Source organism: Kryptolebias marmoratus, linkage group LG11, assembly GCF_001649575.2.
Source record: "Kryptolebias marmoratus isolate JLee-2015 linkage group LG11, ASM164957v2, whole genome shotgun sequence".
Classification (NCBI taxonomy): Eukaryota; Metazoa; Chordata; class Actinopteri; order Cyprinodontiformes; family Rivulidae; genus Kryptolebias; species Kryptolebias marmoratus.
The window spans coordinates 25,577,004-25,597,525 of NC_051440.1; the positions used below are offsets into that span (position 1 = coordinate 25,577,004).

Here is a 20,522-nt window from a genome sequence, read left to right on the forward strand (position 1 = left end):
ATATTTAACAATCCAAAAAGTGCAAACAAACAAGTTGTAAAAGAGCCGGGAAAGTTGTGAAAAGTGAAACTATAGCCGGCCGAAGATAATGGAGTCTGTTGTCATTTGATACTGTTACGTCTAACAGGTACATATATATTGCTGCACTAAAACGCAGCAGATCTCATTTGTGAAAGTTCAGTTAAATGTCACTTAGAAATAAAGCTTGAAAAAGGTAAGAAATAACTGACAACGTACGTAATTGGGGTATATCGTGATATATATCGTTATCGTGATATAAAGTTATCCATATCGTGATATAGGATTTTTTACATATCGCCCAGCACTACAGGGAAGCTTCACTGAAAATCTGAGATATTTTGCTAACAGACAAACACACATTTATCATCTGCAGGAGAATTATCTTCATTATTAACAAACAAACAGTTCTGTTTGACCCGGTTTCTTTAGTTTCTTGTGTTAAATTGAGATTAATTTACAAATATAACAGATGTTCTAAACAACTACAATAAGCTGCTGCAAGCTAAGAGTAAACAAACAACTGAACATTTCTGCTGTAATAACTGTTGTAAACACTGATAAAAGTATCTAAATGTTTAAAGGTTTAACCAGCCTCTGATCAGACGCTTGATTTTCATTTTGCGTCTCGACATTTGCATCTCCTGTTCAGTTGTGGCTCCGTGCGGAGACGACCACAGCTCTGTCTTCGCTCTCCAGCTGTTTCTGAGTCGCTCGCTGCACCCCGGAGGTGCAGATCTGCTGCGAGCGCTTCAGGAAACTGTGGTTCCTTCAGCCCCGAACGCCGGGTTCAGGCAGAACTTCTGCTCGGGCGGACGTGAAAGTAGTGAAGCACTTCCCGCTGTGAGCCGTGTCTGAGTGCGCTGTCGACGGAAACGCTGTACCTGGCAGGGCGCCGACGATGATGACAATGAGGTTCTGCTCTCCAGTTCTTCGTCCGGCCCAACTGTCAGATCAGGAGCCCAGAAAGAGAAACCGATGGCGAAGGGCCGCGGCGAGCGTTTCCTCCCAGCTGCGTGTGGCAGGAATGCAGAGAAACTTCCCAGAGGCTGCAGGGCGTGGAGGCTTGTTTTGTTTTAGTTCAGGTCCCTCCTCCCTCCCCGGCAGCTCCTGTTTTACAGTTTTACTGCTGCGGCTGCAGCTCAGGGTCCTACTGCTCCCCCGCTGCTCCACCGGCCGGAAACGCCTCCCAACTCACAAACCAGAACTGTCAGGGTTTTATTTCACAGCTTTCAGCTGGTTCTCTCCTCCATGTTGGTTTGTAGCTCCGCCTACTGGAGGTTAAAGGTCATTGCAGCAGGGACCCTCCCTGGTTCTGTTTGTCTGAGGGCAAAACCTCTCATGAGCCAGAGGAGAGATTTTAAAGAAGTTTCCTAGAACTGAACGACTTTTAGAGACGTTCTTATTCAAGATGGCTGCCACGGCTAACTATGGTACTCAGGAAATGGCTCCATCGCCACCGGTTTTATAGAAATTGAGCTCAAAGCTGATGTGGTAGTAGCTGAGAGTCGTATACGAGAAACGATCTGAGCGTTTTCAAGGTTTAAAACTGAATATCAACAACAATAACAGCCCAGAAACAGAGTATTGATTGTTTACCTTCGTCCTAATTTAAATATTTATTTTATTGAACAGAAGCTGTCATGTTGTGTTGTTCCAGCAGGTGTCATTGTTGAGTTCCTCCTGAAACCCGAACAGAAAAGACTCAAGGTTTGTTTTTAATTTTATCTTCAGGTTTTACAGCCGATAAAAACTGTGAGTTGTTTCGCTTTCTTTGCTGCCTGAATGTTTCAGAACGTAAACGGTCGAGATGGTTCTAGTTTTGTAAAAAAGTTAGCTGTTTTAAAGCCCAGCAGGGTACGATTTTTATTCCTTTTCACTTTATTTTAGTAAGATTTTAGATCAGAAGAATTAAAACAAACATTTTGATAATTTGCTGTTAGGAGGAAAGTAAAAAAGCTATATTTAATGTTTTAAACTCTCAGTTTGAGGTAAATATTCTACAATTAGACGTTAAACTTGAAAGCTGGATTATGTCTCCTGAATTAGAGATTAAACAGATTTATCCTGTAAATATAAACGTCTCAATCTTTGCTGATATAATTAAATTTAGGAGCTCGGAGAACAAAACGATTAGACTCCAAAAACTTAAACGGCATTTTAAAAATATTTGTAGAAATCTAAAACCATTTTTAAATTAAAACCTTTCACAATAAAGTTGGATATAATAATAGAAATGCCACCTATTAATGGTTAATTTTAGTATTCTTTCTTTAATCAAAAAAAATAAAAACGCACTCCGGACAGACCAGCGTTGGAAATATACATTTATTTACAAACAGTTTTCATTGCATATAAATTTAAATGTTTTAAAATAAAACTTAAGGAAAGGTAAACAGATTCCAGAAACGAGGGAAGGTTTGTGTGTAAGAATCAAATCATTACAGGTCTTAATTTTTTATTTTTTTCCACATAAATATAAATAAGATCAGCGTGGTTTTTATTCCAACATGTAGAAATATCCATCAAATTACTCCTTGTTCATTTAAGTTATTAGAAAACTTAAATACATGTGTAGTTTTGGTGCTTTAATGTTTCTAACCTTTAAAATGACACATTTCGGTTTCAGCTCGTCCCTGAAAACCCGCAGCTTTCACTCCAGTTTCTGTGGCGCAGCCCTCTTTGTTTTTAAAGCTTTTATCGTCTCTGCAGTTAATGTGGGAAATAGTTTATTAAAGCTACAACAAATGTAGGGATAAAGTTCTTTAATGGTGAGTTTTTGTTCTGCTCGAGCTTTCAGAACTGAAGATCCGCCGGCCGGGGCCGAGACGTCCTGCTGTCGAGTCGGTTCAGCGATCGTCATCCTCTGCAGGGATCTGTGGGGCCAAACGAGCCGGGCCAACGTAGCAGAACTCGAAGGTGTAAACGACTTCTCTCTTTCAGAAGACCTCATTGTTCCGTTTCCTCCCTGGAAAAAATCATTTTAAAAGGCGCTCATTGCAAACTAACGTCTGAAAAGCCGATCTGAAGGAGACATGCGGGCACGCACTCAATGTAAACAAAGCACCGAGGGTGGAGGCTGGGGCCGTGTGATTGACCAGTGAACGGTTCGAGGCAGGCGTTAACGGCTGAATTCAGTGTTGATCCGATAGCAAGTAAACACAGGACCAGAACCACCGGCATTGATCCGATACTTCGAGGGGCAGCCAATCACGTGCTTTTAAATGTCCGTTAAAACGAGCGTTGGTACCGACGTTGAGATCCAAACGCCGCTGCTGTCGGTAAACAAATATGGCGGAATCAGAGGACGGCGTTTAGGTGGAAACGTAAGGGCGGAAAACGCCAACGAATGAAAATAAAAGACGGAGTTCTCCATTGGTAAACAAACACTGAGGAGAGAATTGTGTGAATTTTGTTTTCTGAATTATTTGCAATGAGCGCCTTTAACTTTCGCACGCAGGCTCTGGCGGCGTGACCTTTGACCCTGAGATCCCCACAGCAGGAAGTCCCGACTGCCTGGCTTCAAGCCTTCAGCTCCATCCCTCCGTCACCACGACGACACCTCTTTAAATCCACGTGGTAAAGTATCCCATCATCCCCCACTGACAACACGACGCCTGGGAAGCGTCTGAGTTCTTATACAAAGAATCTTAAAAATCTGTTTTTTTTTTTTACATTCTTGAATCAAAAGAGGGGAAATCCAGAAGAGTAAGACCTGCAGAAGAACATGAGCCACTCCTGCAGCGGCTGTTTGGAAAGAATAAATTAAATCAGAAAGGACAGAGGAGGGCGACGCCCACGCACCTTCTCCCACTTCCTGTCACTCCTGTTGAACTATTTCAAAGAAAGCATTTAGGCTGAAAACGCCCCCGGCCGTGTGCGCGGCGATCAGGCGAAGGTTTGGCTGCTGATTATCAGTTTGGTGGCCTTTAACGTGCAGGAAGGGGTTCACGCACGCGTGTTAGAAGGTAATTCTGCTGTTATTTATTGTTTTACAGTCGGCTGCAGGGACTGAGCTAAAGAAGCCGGGCAGGTTTGTGAGGAGGACGGCGCACAAGTCCTGCAGCCCCTCAGGAGAGCCGGTCCAACGTTAAAACTTCTCATCGGGGATTACTGTGTTGAACGGGTGATCCCAGAACGTGGTGGTGATTCCAAAACCTGCAGAGACGAGGAAAAAAGAAGGGTGAGATCATCTGGACCTTCCTTCTTTCAGGTAAATGTCTTGAATGCAGATCTAAAATGTGGGAAATATCTGCTGCTAAATGTCAAAATAAACAGAGTAAGACGCTGACAGGCAGGATGATGGAGCTCTGAATCCAAACACAGCTTTTCCAAAAAAAAACTACGAAGTTTCCCTCTTTTCAGTCACTTCGGCTGTTTTTTCCCGTAGGTAAACAAACACGCTGTAGCTGCCATCTGGTCAGTTTTACTTTAAAGGACTCAATAACCATCGATAAGAGAAAAACTTTCTGATTTTGTTTCGTTCTGCATGGCGTCTCAGCGAGGACTTTAAGGTCGTACCTCGTTGGGCTGCGGCCTACACGTTTAAACAAAGGGGTGACCCTTGACCCCATAGCCTTAAAGTCATCCAGCTGTGCAGTTTGACCTCGTCATGTCCGGGTCTAAAAACAACAGATTATAAACGACAAAGACTGAAGGACTGGTCTGTATTTTAAAAATGAACTCCAGCAGATTAAATTGTTAATGGGCGGGTTGGATGAGGGCAGAAAAATAATCTGCAGGTCAAAAACAAACATTTGTTTTGAACAGGGGTCTCCAACCCTGGTCCTCAGGGCCACCATCCTGCAGGTTTTACTTGTTCCTCTGCTCCAACACACCTGATTTGAATCAATGGGTGATTAACAGGCTTCTGCAGAACATGAAGAGGTGATTTAACCTCTGAATCAGGTGTGTTGGAGCAGAGAAACAAGGAAAACCTGCAGGATGGTGGCCCTGATGAGCTTCAGTCACTAATTGGCTCAACATTTCCCTCCCATCAAGCTGCTTTCTGCTTCCCAGATGAAACTCCAGCGGCTCTGAAGTCGGACCGACCTGATTTCTGGTGCTCGAAGTGGTGTTTGACGTGGTAGGCCTTCAGGCCGTACAGGTACGTCCCTCTCTTCGGCGAGCCGTAGTGCAGGTAGTAGTGGATCATGTCGTAGACGACGTATCCGCACAGCCCCCCGACGAACACAGACAGCCCGACGATGTCCGGAAGAACGCTGTGGAGGACGAGATAAAACAGGACCACCACGATGGAGGCCAGACCGGGAGGGAAGACGAGTCGAGAGCCGTCAAACGGAGACTGTGGACAACAGGAGACACAACCGATCCATTCAAGGCGTTAAACAACAAACTTTAAGGTTGAAACAGGTGGTGTGATTCAGAAAAACAAAACTAAAGCAGTTTAGGTGAAAAGTTTCCTAAACAGGACAGGTTTTATAAAGGTTTAAACTCTTTTTACTGTAATAATTATTAAACAGAAGTTCATACATGAAGTTTTATTATTTATGGACAGATTTGAATCACTTTCTAAGAAATTATTGGAGTTTCTGTTGAACTGAAACACTTATTATTATTATTATTATTTATTAGAGTTTTATTAATTTGCCATACGATAAAACATTTCTGGTGAGAAAATGTTTTATCATAAAACAAAGTTTAGAAAATGAAAAAAAGAGTCCTACAGTGTAATGAAAGTGCTCTTGTTTTTTTAATATATATTTTTGACCATGTATTTATTTAACACCCCTCAGATGAACTTTTACAGTTAAAAATAATAAATAAAACCTAAACTGGGAGCTGGTTAAAATCTTTAATTATTTGTTCTGTATTTGAATAAATACTTTATCAGTTATTTTAGGGAAAAGTAAGAAGGAGAACTTCACGTTTTAACTGCCCTGCCCTGAAGTTCAGTTAAAGACCAAAGTCTGTCTGAGCCGTTTTATTAGATAATCTCCTAAAAAGTTAAAAATTAGGCTGCTTTTCGATAACTTCTGTGTTTCAGGTCTGATTAGGTTGATATGTGGACAGAATCAGGGAAAGAAAAGCAGAAAAATTCAGTTTTACAGTCACCGAACGAGGCGAATCGGACCGTGGATCAGAGTTAAACGTTTGTAGATGGACTTCGGAGCGAGCGCGCCGCCGGTACCTTGTGGTGCTGCCCGTGCAGCAGGAAGTGCAGCGTGATGAGGTAGTAGTTGTGAGCCGGCGGCTTCATGTGGAAGACGAAGCGGTGGATGCAGTACTCCAGGAAGGACCACAGGAACCAGCCCAGCAGGAACAACACGGGGAACACGGATTTATGGACGGGGACGGAGAAGTCTGAGGAGACAGGTGAGGCGTGAAGACGTCCTGCTGGTCACAGCGAGCGTGTGCAGGCGTGCAGGTGCGCCTTACCTGAAGTGACGGCTACTCTGGTGCTGCCCTGCGCCAGGGTGGTGTAGCAGTACCAGCTGAAGTAGAACACGATGGGGAACCAAACCACCGGCACCCAGTACCTGCAGCAGCACAGCAACACACTAAAGATTAAAACTAAGGAATGCATATCACCCACCCCGAACCTGAGCTCCTGAGTCGCTGAGAGTCCTTCCATCCTTTCTCCTCACAGGAGGATCTTAATCTGATTCCTTCAATCAGTTCATAGTTTTAAGTCTTAATTGGTAACAGTTTTATTTTTTATATAAATAAACACCTCTATTAAAATCAATCATATGTCGATAAATAAAGTTTTATTTTATTAGTCAGATTATTGATAATCAAACCTCCGGACTGCACGGATTAAAGTGTTTTAACTCTGAACTCATTTCTCTGCTTCAGATAAATGTTTGTTTTTAAAGCCCTTCCTGCAGCTTTTATTTCTGTTAAAAAAAAACATTTCCATATTTCCTGCGGCTTATTTCTCACCAGGAAGTTTTGGTGCTGGCCTCCAGGAAGGGGTTCCCGAACAGTCGGATGGGTCTGTCGACGGGCTGATGGACCCAGGCGTCGTATTTCTCCCCCAGGTGACCCACCTGCCATGCCAGGGGCTTCCTCCAGTCCACCAAGTCCTGGAAATACAAAAACGCCGAGGTTTGAGTTTCTGCCTCCAGCAGGGGGCGGCAGAGTCCCGGAGCGGCCGGGGATCAGTCTGACCAGGAAGTGAGGATCCTCAGTTTACCTGCGTGCGTGCACGTGCACACATGCGCTCCTGCAGGTTTCCTTCAAACAGTCCGCCGTTTGTAACATTTAAAGAATTTCATTGAGCTGATCTGAGGTCAGCTTCTGTTTGGCTTAAATTCATTTAAAAAGCATCAAACAGCCAACTGTCGGAGCCAAAGTTACCTGCCCAGGTGAGAACTCGGAGCGGCCCATGGGATTTACATATCCACCTCCACATGTAAATAACTTCACTCCCAGCCGACAGGTGAGCCTCACCTGAACCACCTGAGCAGCGATCAGCTGATTCAGGAACAGCAGGTGGAGCTAAAACTGGGTGTGGTAGTAGCTGAGAGTGATACTGAACTTTTGTTTTTATTTAACCGAATTAGAATAAAATCTAAATTCAAGTTTTGTTTCACGGAGTTTAAACGACTTTGATTATTTTCTTTTGAGTTGCAGCTTTTATTAAAATAAATGATAAAAAGTTTGTTTATTTTGTTTTTTATGTTTATTTGTTTTTTGTTTTTTATTCGAGGACAGAAGCTGTTTGAGCCACTTTGTTGCATCTTTTCTGAATAAAATGGTTCCAGTTTATTAAACTTTCTCCGTTTTATCAGGTCTCGTAACTTTAAACAACTTTTATTATGAATTTAATGAAAAAGAAGTTATTTAAGAACGTTTCTCTGTTGAAATCATCATTTTAAGGTGAAAAACTGGAATCAGTAATTTTAGCTTCATGCAGCAAAGATGTAAATAAAGATAATTTTATTGAGTTTATCAGTTTAGATTTGATTATTTCTGCAGCTGGAGAACGACTCTCAGCTACTACCACACAGAGTTCAGCTCGTTTAACCGTGGCGGCCATCTTGAATCCAAAGATAACAGAGTCACGAGTGTCTGACATTCCTGAGGCAGGCGCGCGCACGTGAACGCCTCGCCGGCCGCTGAAAAGGGGGGCATGTCCAAACCGAACCCCCGTTTTAACCGAAGGTGTGGCGAGAGAACCTGAAGCTGTCGGGCGGGTCACCTGACAGCAGGTACGCTGCAAAAACAGGTTACACAATTCCATTTCATAAGAACCAATCAGAGTGCATAAATTAAATTAAATCCAGGGGATGTTTCAGTGTTGGGTTTGGAGGCGAATCAGGAAATAAAAATATAAAAAAAACAACTTTGTTTCAGAGTTTAGTTTTCCAGATGTTCTCTGTTCATTTTTTACTTTAATCTCAGGAAACATTTAGTTTTTTTCTTTAAGATGTAAAGATTTTACATCATTTTCTGACAGATTTATAAACTTTACAACATCTGAGTTATGTTCTCATAAATCTGTTTTTAATTACGGAAATTTATGACTTTCCATGTAAATATATTTTATTACAACCTTCGGGCGTCATTAGTGATTTTCTAATTTTATAAAAAACAAATTCACAGAACAAAAAATGTTGGAACTAAAAAAATTGGTGACCTATTTTTGGGGGGAAATCAGGTAATTTTGAGATTTATGACATTAAACCAGGTTCTGTTCTGGCTGTAAACACAGTTCACCGTGCTGCTTAAAGCTCTATCAGGCAGAGAAGAAGCCAGATGTGAACAGATGTGTCTCCTCTGGACCAAAGAGGAGAACTGTTCTGAGGTCAGCCTGCCTCTCTGATGGTATGGGGGTGCATTAGTGCCTCCCATCCAGAACGGGACAAACTAAGACGTGTCGTTCCCATAAAAACTAAATTTGTATCAGTTTAAACATTTGTTTAGTGTGAATAAAATCAGTGTTTTTATTTACATGTATTACACGCCTTTAAACAATGGCTCTGTTTCAGAACAGGTTCAGGTTCTTCTCTAATTGCGTGTTATTTTAAGTGCTTTGTGTTTTTGCGTGTTTGCACACGCTCCTGTTTAACGGTGTGAGAAGCGCGGAGAACTGCAAACACACGAGGATGGAGCAGGGCGGGTGAATAACCCGAAGGTCATTCACCTGACAGAAACGACACAAACACCTCGTTTCAGAAGTCCTCACCTTGTCCAGGTCCACAGGACTGCAGCGGCTGTACGGGGACATGTCGTCGTCTTCGTCCTCCGGCTGCTTCTCTGTCGTGTTTCCATTCGTCCGTTCGCTGGCGTTCTTCCTTTCCCTCAGAGTCTGGAAGAACAAGTGAGGATTCAAACGTCATCATTTGTTGTACGGTTCAGTCAGGATGAAGCCGGCTTTAAATCCACAACCTTTAACCTCCTACGACACCAGCTTGGCTCCAATAAAAGTCTCAAAATGAGCAAAGAAACATTTGTTAGCATTCAGTAAAGCAGCTGCACAGACTTGTCCTCTCAGGTGGTAGAAACGGGCGCGGCGGCTGTCACCTGGCGCCGAACGGAGCGCGCTCAGCGTGAGGAGCGCCGCCATTTTTACGACAGAGCTCCGAGCTACGATCTTACGCTGAGAAACGAGCCGTCGGTCCGTTGGGGATGACTCCCGGCTTCTACCGTGCAAAGTTTTATCTGAATAGCTCTAAAACTAGCTGTTGTTGGCTAAGATCAGTTAGCTGTGGCGGCCATCTTTAATAGAGTTGCAGACAAACATCCAGAGATTATTTCCTGAAGGTTTTATTAAAATCCGTCCAGCGGTTCAGAGAATTAAAGGCAGAATTTGAACCTAAGCTGCCGCGCCGTCAGCTACTACCAGCTCAGCATCTGGGAAGTTTTGTGTACGAGTTTACACGAAACAAAACTAAATGTGACGAGCATTAAAGTTGGTTTCTGTTTCACTTCAGGTAAAGATATTTGATAAAACTCGAGACAGAAACACAAATAAGGCAGCAGTGAAACATTTTAAAAATCACATGACGCTGTCTCATGAGCGGGTTCTGTGAGGTTAAACTCAATTAGAAACAAACAAGCCAAAAAAATCTGAACCGACACCGAGATCCTTCCTGCAAACCTCAAACACGCAGCGAGAATCCAGCTGGGCGGGTTTTAAAGGACAGAGAAAAAAAAAAACGAAACCATAACTGTTGCACCAACTAAAACCGATTAGGTTCAAAGCGGCATCAGATTATCTTCTGAGCATCCTTCAGGACTGTTGAGGTTAAATATTCATCACCGGGCCTCTTATGGTTTGTTCCCGACATCACCGGAGCAATTTAACACCTTCTGCTGCAACGTTACACCATCCCATCATCACAACCTGCAGAGGCAACAAGGAAAACACAAAAAGAAACCCGAGAGTTGATCCAAACGGCCACCGCCAGGACGATTGTTTTGGTCAGTTTTTAGGAGCAGAATCAGGACCAATCAGGAACAAGAATGAGGCGGAGGCGGGACTAACGAGCCGCCATCGAGCCTCAGCACCGATTTTCCTCTTCCTTCATCTGCTGGACTTCCAAGCGAAGGAAGGTCTTTCTGCCTCGTTTATCAAACAGACGTTCAGACGAGACTTCCTCAGATAACTGAACATAAAAAAGATTTTTTTCATGTTTCAAAAGCTCAGTAATCGAACAAACATCTCATTTCAGAGATAAATCATTTCCCTACAAGCTTCAGGAAAACTGAAAACAGTCGAGATTCAGTCAGCAGGTGAAAGATGAACAATTTATTCAATTCATTTAAACATCCATCCATCCATCCAACCATCCATCCATGAAAACCTTTCATCCATCCATCCAATCATCCATCCATCCATCCAACCATCCATCCATGAAAACCTTTCATCCATCCATCCAATCATCCATCCATCCAATCATCCATCCATCCATCCGTCCAACCAACCAACCATCCATTCATCCAACCAACCATCCATCCATCCATCCATGAAAACCTTTCATCCATCCATCCATGAAAACCTTTCATCCATCCAATCATTCATCCATCCATCCGTTCAACCAACCATCCATCCATCCGTCCATGAAAACCTTTCATCCATCCATCCAATCATCCATCCATCCATCCGTCCAACCAACCAACCATCCATCCATCCATGAAAACCTTTCATCCATCCATCCAATCATCCATCCATCCATCCGTCCAACCAACCATCCATCCGTCCATCCATCCATCCATCCATCCATCTAAACAACCATCCATCCGACCAATCATCCAATCAATCATTCATCCATCCAACCAACCATTCAATCAACCATCCATCCATCCAACTAATCATCCAACCAACCATTCATCCAACCAACCATCCAATCAACCGTCCATCCAACCATCCATCCAACCAACCATCCAATCAACCGTCCATCCAACCATCCATCCAACCAACCAACCAACCATCCGTCCATCCATCCATCCATCCAACCTTTCATCCATCCATCCATCCAACCAACCATTCAATCAACCATCCATCCATCCAACTAATCATCCAACCAACCATTCATCCAACCAACCATCCAATCAACCGTCCAATCAACAGTCCATCCAACCAACCATCCATTCATCCAACCTTTTATCCATCCATCCATCCATCCAACTAATCATCCAACCATCCATCCAACCAACTATTCATCCAACCAACCATCCATCCATCCATCCATCCATCCAACTAATCATCCAACCAACCATTCATCCAACCAACCATCAATCAACCGTCCATCCAACCATCCATCCAACCAACCAACCATCCATCTGTCCATCCATCCATTCATCCAACCTTTCATCCATCCATCCATCCATCCAACCAACCAACCAACCAACCAACCAACCATCCATCCATCCATCCATTCATCCAACCTTTCATCCATCCATCCATCCAACTAATCATCCAACCATCCATCCAACCAACTATTCATCCAACCAACCAACCAATCAACCATCCATTCAACCATCCATCCATCCATCCAACCATTCATCTAAACAACCATCCATCCAACTAATCATCCAACCAACCATTCATCCATCCAACCAACCAACCAACCAACCAACCATCCATCCATCCAACCATTCATCTATACAACCATCCAAGATCAGGTGATGAAAACAAATAAATAAAAACATCATTATGTTTCCACATTATAACCCAACATCTGCCATGTTTGTGTCCAACTAAGCTCAGTTACCTGTGGCGGCCATTTTGAACAGGACTGACTCACACCACGTGTTGTAAACGACTCTCAGCTACTACCACACCACAATTTCAGCTTCATATCTGGAGGACTGTCTGAGTTGTGTTTCTTAATGCCAGCTGGCTGTGGCGGCCATCTTGAATGGGGCTGGCTCCAAAAGCTGATCAGTTGTAGACGTTCATCTGATGATTATTTAAATAAAAATCCATCCAGTGGTTCATGAAATATTTTGCTAACAGACACACACACACATATGTTAGTTAGGGTTTAGATTTTTGTCGCTGACAAACCAGTGAAATGAGAGTTTGTGAACATGTGGGTCAAAGTCGTTAAAGAACAGCAGATAAGGCATCATTAGTGAGCGAGACAAACATCACAAACTACCTGAAGGCCTTTTACAGAACTTATAATAATAAACTACAAAAGTAACGCCTACGATAAATAAACCTTCCTGGCTGTAATTATCACGCCGGAGATCGTTTGTTCCGACAAGACTCGTCTTCGTTTGAGCCACACTGATTATAAACCAACGTTTAAAGAACGGCGAGGCGTCCCAGCTGAAACCTCACAGGAAACAGGAAGTGAAGAGTTCACGACTCAGACTTCATGTTAGAAAGAGTCAGAAACAAACAGGAGCAATAAAACCCTCAGAGTTATAAAGCTTTCGTTTTTCTTTTTTTATATTCTCGTGTGCGCTCACTTTCCATGCCTTATTACTCCACACACACACACCACAACCACCAGTGACGTCTTTCTGTCGCTGAAAGCTGCGAGGCGTCCCGCTCTCTGAATCAGCAGCAGCCATTACCAACTTCACACACATCGCCTCAGCGTGAGGGCGTGGCGCGCTCACACACATCCAAACAGACGGAGGAGGACATTATCGCCCGCCGCTGGAAGGCGAAGGCGGGCGATAACGTCTGAGTGTTACTAAAACACGTCACGAACCACTGAACAAATTTTAAAGAAACTCTCGGAGGGACGTCTGAAACCGATGTGGATTATTATTTTATTCTTGTTTTTTATTTGATCTCTGCTTGCTTTTCCACGTCAAATTGTTAATATTTGAAAACCAAAGAAGCAGCTTTGTCCGTCCTGTTTACTGAAGGGGTTTACTTTTCTGCACGGCGCTTTGAATAAACACCAAAGATTGTTGCAAAGTGTCAACAGATGACTGGTTGCCTTTTTAATGAAAGACTCACAATAATCTGAAACTAAATGATCCCACAGAGCTTCAGGAGAAATCTGTCAACATTTAAATGAAATTAGTGTCGAGTCATTGGGCCTGCTGAACAGGTAATACCAACTCCTTCCTGTTCACAGACTTCCTCTCAAGACTAAAGTAAATTATGAAGCTCTCAGTTACACGACGCAAGCAGCCGACGAAGCAAATAAACCGAAAACTGAGAAGAAAATCGACCAACGCAGGAGCAGAGAAATGAAACTGTAGTTGTTCCTTCTTTAAATGTGAATAAATCCCAACAAACGGCAACATTCAAAGGTTTGAAACAAACCTCACGTGAGCAGATTCTGCTTCAAAATACGGATAAAAAAAATAAACTGCGTGTGACAGAAAGAAACAGGAAGACCTCAGAGACGCTTCTAACAGTTCAGTTTTAACTCTTTGGGTTAATATTGGTGCTAAAAAAACTTATTTCCTGTTCTATTTAATACGTTCAGTTGAAGAAATGTGAGCAAACTGTCAGAAAAAAGCAAAAGGTCTCATTTGAAACTGTTTCTTTGCTGAGTTACGACTAAACTCTGGTTGATTTTAGATTTAACTCGACTCACAGGTCGGAGGTAAAACCTTTCCTCTGGAAGGAAGGTCTGCCAAACGGATCTGAACCAGAGGTTCGATTAAAGTCTGGTTCCTTAAAACTAAATAATAATCACATGTAAAGATTATATAATGCAGTTTGTTTTAAACTTTGATAACTTTACTAAAAGCTGTCAGATTACGAGTGTTACCAACTTTTATTGTAAATTTTGAGTTTCCTTCATCTTTATCTATCGTCGCAGCGACTTCCTTTTTCGATTTTCTCTTAATAAATGTCGTTTTGTGTTGATTCAGCGTGACGTGGCTGAAAACGAGTGACTTCAGGTTTTCAGAAGAGGATAAAAAAAGGAGAAACAGACGATCTGATTACGATAATTAAAACACGAAACCTTCGTTCGGTTTTCTTAAACTCTGCCCCGTCCAATCAACATCAACCTTAACTTTGGTATTAGTTTCTTTTAGGGTACAGGAGCCATTTTGGCTGTTTTGGATGAGTTTTCTCATTGGCTCCGCCCACTGCTGCAGCATCTGTGCAAACAGCAACAAACACTGAAAGTGTGCTTCAGCCTGGTCCCGTGGACCAACTGACACTACAGAATAAAAGATCAACTTGTGTTTTATTATTATAAATAAAAAAACATCTGCTGCCCGGCAGTTTGATCATTTTAGAGCCACGCCTCATTTTGGAGTGTTTTATAAATGTGTAGTTTAATTTTAAAACAGGACGTCTTTTCTATTATTAGGTAGTAAAACTTTGTCTCCAGAGACATAAGATGGTATATTTGCTTAGTTGTCTTGTTTGAAACAAAACATAATGAATCGAATCACAAAAACAGGCAATAAAAGCTTGAATCGTATTGTGATTAACGGCCAAACGGTGTTTAGATTAAGTGCCGAATCCTCGTTTTTCTTTAAAGAATCAGGTTGTTGTCCGCAGACCAGAGACGCACAAATCAGCAGCTTTGTAGCTGGAGTTCGGTTCGATTCTTCTGGGTTAAATTAAAGAAACATCCACTTATCCACTGGGACGGGTGGAGGTGGATCCAGAGAACCAACAAAGCTCCCATGTTTGGTTTTAAGACTGAAAAGGAGGCTGCCTGATGATCGCTGTCAGGAACAAACTGTGAAGAAGTGATTTCTCTGCTGAACCCGTGAAAGAGGCCCAGCCTCAGCTCAGGGTCGAGATAAGAACCACGGGACGGATCGTTAAACCGTTAAAAGGCCACGCAGCCGCTGACAGCGTGAATATCCTCACAGGTGAGCGGATCACGTTTCACAGATCACGAAGACGCCGCGGCGGGGAGCTGTTCCCGAGTTTAGCGGCGTGCGTGCGTGATCAGGAAGCAATCAGGAGTGACCTCAGTGAGCATTTTCATTTATAGTTATACGACTTCACCTTTGAACGGCAGGGAACAAGACTTTCTGTGGGAAAACCGAGCGAGCCGTTGGGTTCTGGTAATAAATGGAGAACGTGAACGTGAACAGTGTTCTCTCATCCCTGCGACCAGAAACACGCCGTACGTACGTTTAACAGCAACCAGGCCTTTTTAAACATCTTATAAACATTATTACGTTGCTGCCTCTGGGTGTTACTTTAGCAACACGCCTCGTGATCCGGGGGACAAATTATTCCCTGGATGAAACAAAAATCTAAAAAAAAAATGCATTCATGAGATAAAATGGTTTAATCTCAGATTTATAAACTGTTATTTAGTTCAGAGTTTTTAATCTTAAATATGTTTGGTGTTATAAAGATGAACTCAAGCATTAATTATAATAAAAATAACTGATTTTAGCTTTTAGAGAAACTCTTCGATTGGACTCCAAAAGTTAACAGTTTGGAGAGTTTTAATAAAATTCACCTGCTGATAATGAAGTCAGAACTCGGAGAAAAGGTCTTTAAAAGCTTGGATTTTAACTAAAGTAACCCAATTCAAGATGGCTGCCACAGCCAATTGATCCTAAACAGTAAAATGGCTCCAGGTCGGTCAGTTTTACAGATACTGAGCTAAAACTTGGTGTGGTCGTAGCTGAGAGTGATTCCCAACAGGTCGAGAACATTTTCAGGGTTTGTAAACAGAAGCGGGAAAACGGGCCGAACCGCAGAAAAGAGAACAAGCTCGAAAACACGAGAAACTCTCCGACCCCGACGGACGAGGAGGAGGCAGAAATTAAATCAATTTAAAAAAAAAAAAAAAATGGGCTCCAGGAACAAAGGAGCCGGTTGGAGTGGGGCGGCGACGTGACCCGGTACCATCAGAACACAGAAAGCAGTCAGCTTCGAGGAGGAGGAGGAGGAGGAGGAGGAAGGCTGAATGAATGGAGGAATGTCGTGAAGAAGAGCTGCTCCTCAATGCAAACTTTACAACAGTAGATTATTTAACAAGACGAGATTCTAACAAAATGTTTTAGGAAACACTTTTTGTTTAAAAATCTTCCTTTCAGTCATTTATTTAAGATCACAGGTTTTCTTTAAGTATTTATACAGAAATCTAAAATGTTCTCAATGGTTATTTGTTATTTAGGAGTTTAATAAAGGCTTATTTAATTCTCAAGTCTTCATTTATTTATTTATTTTTTGGTTTCTAATCAAACTATTTTGAACCATCGAAACAGCACACAGGGACACTCCCTGAACCGCGTGAACCCGACGTTACGTTCGAATAAAAGACTCTTCCTCTCAGCACGTAGCTGCAGAGGAAGCAGAAGGGCTCTGGCGGCGTGACCGCAGGGTCCTAGCGCCCACCTCTTTCGTTTAAACGGTGGCGGCGTCTTCGGTGGAAACTTCACCAGAAAGTCACGAGTTTGGAACCCGGTGAGAAATCTTCTGACATTTTAGTCTCGTAAGACGGCGTCACGCCCTGATTCCTAACTCCTAATCCACGAGGTTTTTTTATATTAACCGTGTTAAGCAACAGGAAGGCGTGAGCTGGCCCACTCCGACGCAACTCAAGGTGTCAGTTAGTTAATTAATACCAAAATACTTTGGGTTTAATTTGTCTGCTCCTCATCAGGTGGAACCGAGTTAATCCAGCCAGAGATTAAAGTCTGAATTCATGTCGTGTTTTAAAGACAGAAACTGAACCAAAATGTAGAAGAAGTGTAAAAACACCAAGCTGACCTCATGATTCAGCAGCTTTTAGCAGATAGAACTCATGAGTTTCACTCTCCTTTATTTCAGCTTTTTAACGTTTCTGTGTCGCTCTCAGGTCCAACCAAAGGTTCTGCACCTCGACCCAGTTCGGTCCAAACGAAGCTGCAGTTTCCCTGTAACCACCTAATAGCCTAACAGCACTTCAGCTCAGTTAAATGTGCCGGATATACGACCAATCGTTCATTATGCTGATAATAAACGTCAGATTAGTTGAACATTAGTCCCGAGTTTTAAATTAACAGCTTCACAGGTGACCCAGTTTGTCCTTTAATAACCTTTACAGGTAGGAGGAGGACAAGAGGCGCGAGTCGGTGGTTTTGTAAGAATGACATCGGTAACATTCATACCTGAACATCCGGAACGTTTCAACTAATGCTCCAAATATTTCAGGCCTGACAGCGAGAAGGTTGCAGGTTTGCTTCCTGTCCTTTCTGGGGGTTTATATGCACGAAAACGACTCAAATACAACCAAATTCACAGACATGGAGCTAAAACGAAGATGTGGAAGTAGCTGAGAGTCCTCCTCGTCGGCGGGCGACATGCATTCCTTCAGGGGCTTTTATTTTCAGCTTTAAAACAAAAATCTCAGGACTCAGGAGGTTAAAACGATCTGTATTAACGACTAACGTTTGCGGAAACTAAATTACAATTAATTAAATCTAACCTGACGTGGATCACTTCTACAACAACGGCTACTAATCGTTACAGCCTTTTTAGGAAAAGCGCTGCTTCAGTGAGGTAAAACAGAAGATTTGAATAATCTGTTCTTCACCGCTGAATCCAGTTCTTTTATTTAAAAGCCGAAGCGGTTTCTGCAGAGTTTCAGCTGCTTTTGTTTTTGTTGTTTAGCTGAAAAGTTTGGGGAAAAAAAGAGAGACTGCGGGTAAATAAATAATGTAAAACATCTCAGGATTAACCACTTCAGGTCTCTTTACACTCATATCTATGATATATTTTATACTTTCTAAATAAACATCTTTATATTACCTCTTTTAATCTTAAAGATATGAAGGTGGGATTTATTTTTTATTAATTTTCTGCAGGAGGGAGGATAGGAAACCCGGGGTAAAGGTGTAAAAACCTCCTGACGGCTGGGAGTTGGTGAGCGCTCGCACGTTCAGATGAGGGCGTGACGCCAGCAGCTCCCCGGCAGGAGAAAAGTGCAAAGCTTGAAGTTCACCAGGGAGGGTCCAACGACGCCGAACGGGTTATCGTTTCTGAATCAGACACTAAATGACGCCGATGCAGGCGTGGCAGAACCGCGAAGGAAATATTTGTTCACTAATTGATCTGAAAATAACCATCTCTACTCGTACATTATTCAAATCTGTAATCATTAATCAGCTGGACTCTCTGCCTTTTTATTTCGCCTCACGTCAGGAAGAGATGGGCGTGAAACGGCTCCCGTCACCGCGCGGCGTTTCTCAGCCAATCAGACTCGACAGCGCTGACATCAGCAGGAAGCTCGTTAAAGTTGAGCTGAATGGGACGAATGACGAACGGCAGCTTTCAGCCACGCATCCCATCAGACCTGCGCCTGTCGCTTCACGCTGTTGCCCAACAGGATGTCTCCACGGCTGAAACTCGCACCGCACGGGGACAAACCCTGATCCCTGCGAGGAGACACCCTGAAGACGTCCTCCCAGTTTACATGTGGAGGCGTCTCCACCACCTTAAGCAGTTTGCTGAAAGACGACGTCTGGATGGGAGCTCAAGTTTTACTTTTTTGGAGCCTTTCCAGAGGCACTAATGCACCCCCATACCATCAGAGAGGCAGGCTCCTCTTTGGTCCAGAGGAGACATCTGTTCACATCTGGCTTCTTCTTTGCCTGTTAGAGCTTTAAGCAGCGTTTCACGCTCAGTGGTTGTTGCCGCGTTTCTGAAAGTTTCATTAAAATCCGTCTGATGTTTTGCTAACAGTGCAGACAAAACAATCACCATGTAAGGAGAAAAACTGACCTAAAATAAAAGAAATAAATTCTAAATTCACCTCAAGCGGAGTAAAATAAACCTGCAGACATTTCTGAGATAAATTCTGTCTCTGTGTAAACTAGCTGTCAACACATTCTTTCCAGATGACAAAATGTAAACAACGCTTCAGTTGTGCAACGACGGATATGGCGCAGAACCTGCAGGTTGTGAGTTCAACGCCGACTCGAAAACGAGCCAAACGCTCACGCCGTGCGTGAAGCCGCTGGGGGGGGGGCTTCAATACAAACAGATAAACAAACAAACAAACAAGGGCTGACGGAGCGGGCGAGGGCGATGACACAAGCCTGAGCGTGTTGTGCATTTCTGTGTGCAGATAAGACAACTCGACTGCGGGACCGGCAGAACCGGTCCAACCGGAACCACTGGGACTCAAGACTCTCTGTGGCGGGAACCAGAAGCACAATGTGTCAAAACCCAGAAAACACGCCGCTGACCCACTCCGTTGTGGCTCTTTTCTCCCCCGTTATTTATAACTAACAATTAATTCACTGAATTTCACATATTTGTCCCTCTGAGACGACAAATAAAAGACCAAATTAAAAAAAATAACAAAAAAAAACAGTAAAACTGATCATAACCACATATTTTTAAGTATCTGTTGTGTTATTGTTATCACTTTTTTTATTTTATCCAATATAAACACCCTAAGATAAGATAAGGATTATAAAAAGTTTAACAGAAACAAATTAAAAATGTTAATAAGTAACTGAAAAAGTGACTCATAATCAGATGTTCTTTTTTCTTTTGACAAAATATGAGAATAATTGCTGAACTTAATTAAACGTAAATTTAATAACCGTTAGAAGAACTTTATTAACGTACAGAAAAGCAATAAATTTTGGGCTACAGTCAGCTGACTGTAGCAGCTGCTGCTGCAAATATCTGCTGATTAAACAGTTTGTCATTAATAATAATAATAATAATAAATATCTCAGAATCAGGACGCTGAATCAAACTCAGGCACAGATTAATCACAAGTTTAGGACTTTAAAACAAAACGCTCGACTAAATTTAAACTGAATTTATCCCCAAAATATGAATTTAGCTGAAAGTCAGTGACGGGTTGGTAGGTTTATATCGTTTACCAGCTAATAAAAAACTAATCAAGTTGTCAGTTTGATAAAATTAAAGATATTTGTCTGTAAATTACAACAAAATGATCAATCAGCCTTTATTAGTAATAATATTCAACACTAAATTAGGTTTTTATCATTTCAGCTTTATTTGAATTATCTAACTGGTAAATAAAAATGATTAACCAGCAGAAGTTGCCGTTTTGTCTCGCAGTGAATAAACTCTCGTTTGTTTGTCTCCGGCTGCAGGTCTGACCACATCAGGTCCGACACGTTAGTGTAACAGAATATGAGCCGGGGGGCGGGGAGGCGGGGGG

At 42.5% G+C, this 20,522-nt stretch overlaps 2 protein-coding genes across 3 annotated transcripts in view; both read right to left on the bottom strand.

Annotated features, from left to right (window-relative positions):
- Positions 1–1,205, bottom strand: part of ano10b (anoctamin 10b) — an 11,574-nt gene extending 10,369 nt beyond the window's left edge. The window contains exon 1 of the mRNA XM_017434672.3: positions 903–1,205. The gene's annotated coding sequence lies outside the window, so the exon portion shown is untranslated. The remainder of the gene's footprint in view (positions 1–902) is intronic.
- A 1,127-nt stretch (positions 1,206–2,332) lies between these two features.
- Positions 2,333–20,522, bottom strand: part of fa2h (fatty acid 2-hydroxylase) — a 25,652-nt gene continuing 7,462 nt past the window's right edge. For both annotated transcript variants that reach the window (XM_017434681.3, XM_017434683.3), the window contains exons 2-7: positions 9,173–9,295; positions 6,925–7,067; positions 6,418–6,518; positions 6,170–6,342; positions 5,071–5,323; positions 2,333–4,176 (exon numbers count right to left, since the gene is read on the bottom strand). In XM_017434681.3, coding sequence (XP_017290170.1) covers positions 4,109–4,176; positions 5,071–5,323; positions 6,170–6,342; positions 6,418–6,518; positions 6,925–7,067; positions 9,173–9,295 — 861 coding nt within the window. In that variant the 3' untranslated portion in view covers positions 2,333–4,108. The remainder of the gene's footprint in view (positions 4,177–5,070; positions 5,324–6,169; positions 6,343–6,417; positions 6,519–6,924; positions 7,068–9,172; positions 9,296–20,522) is intronic.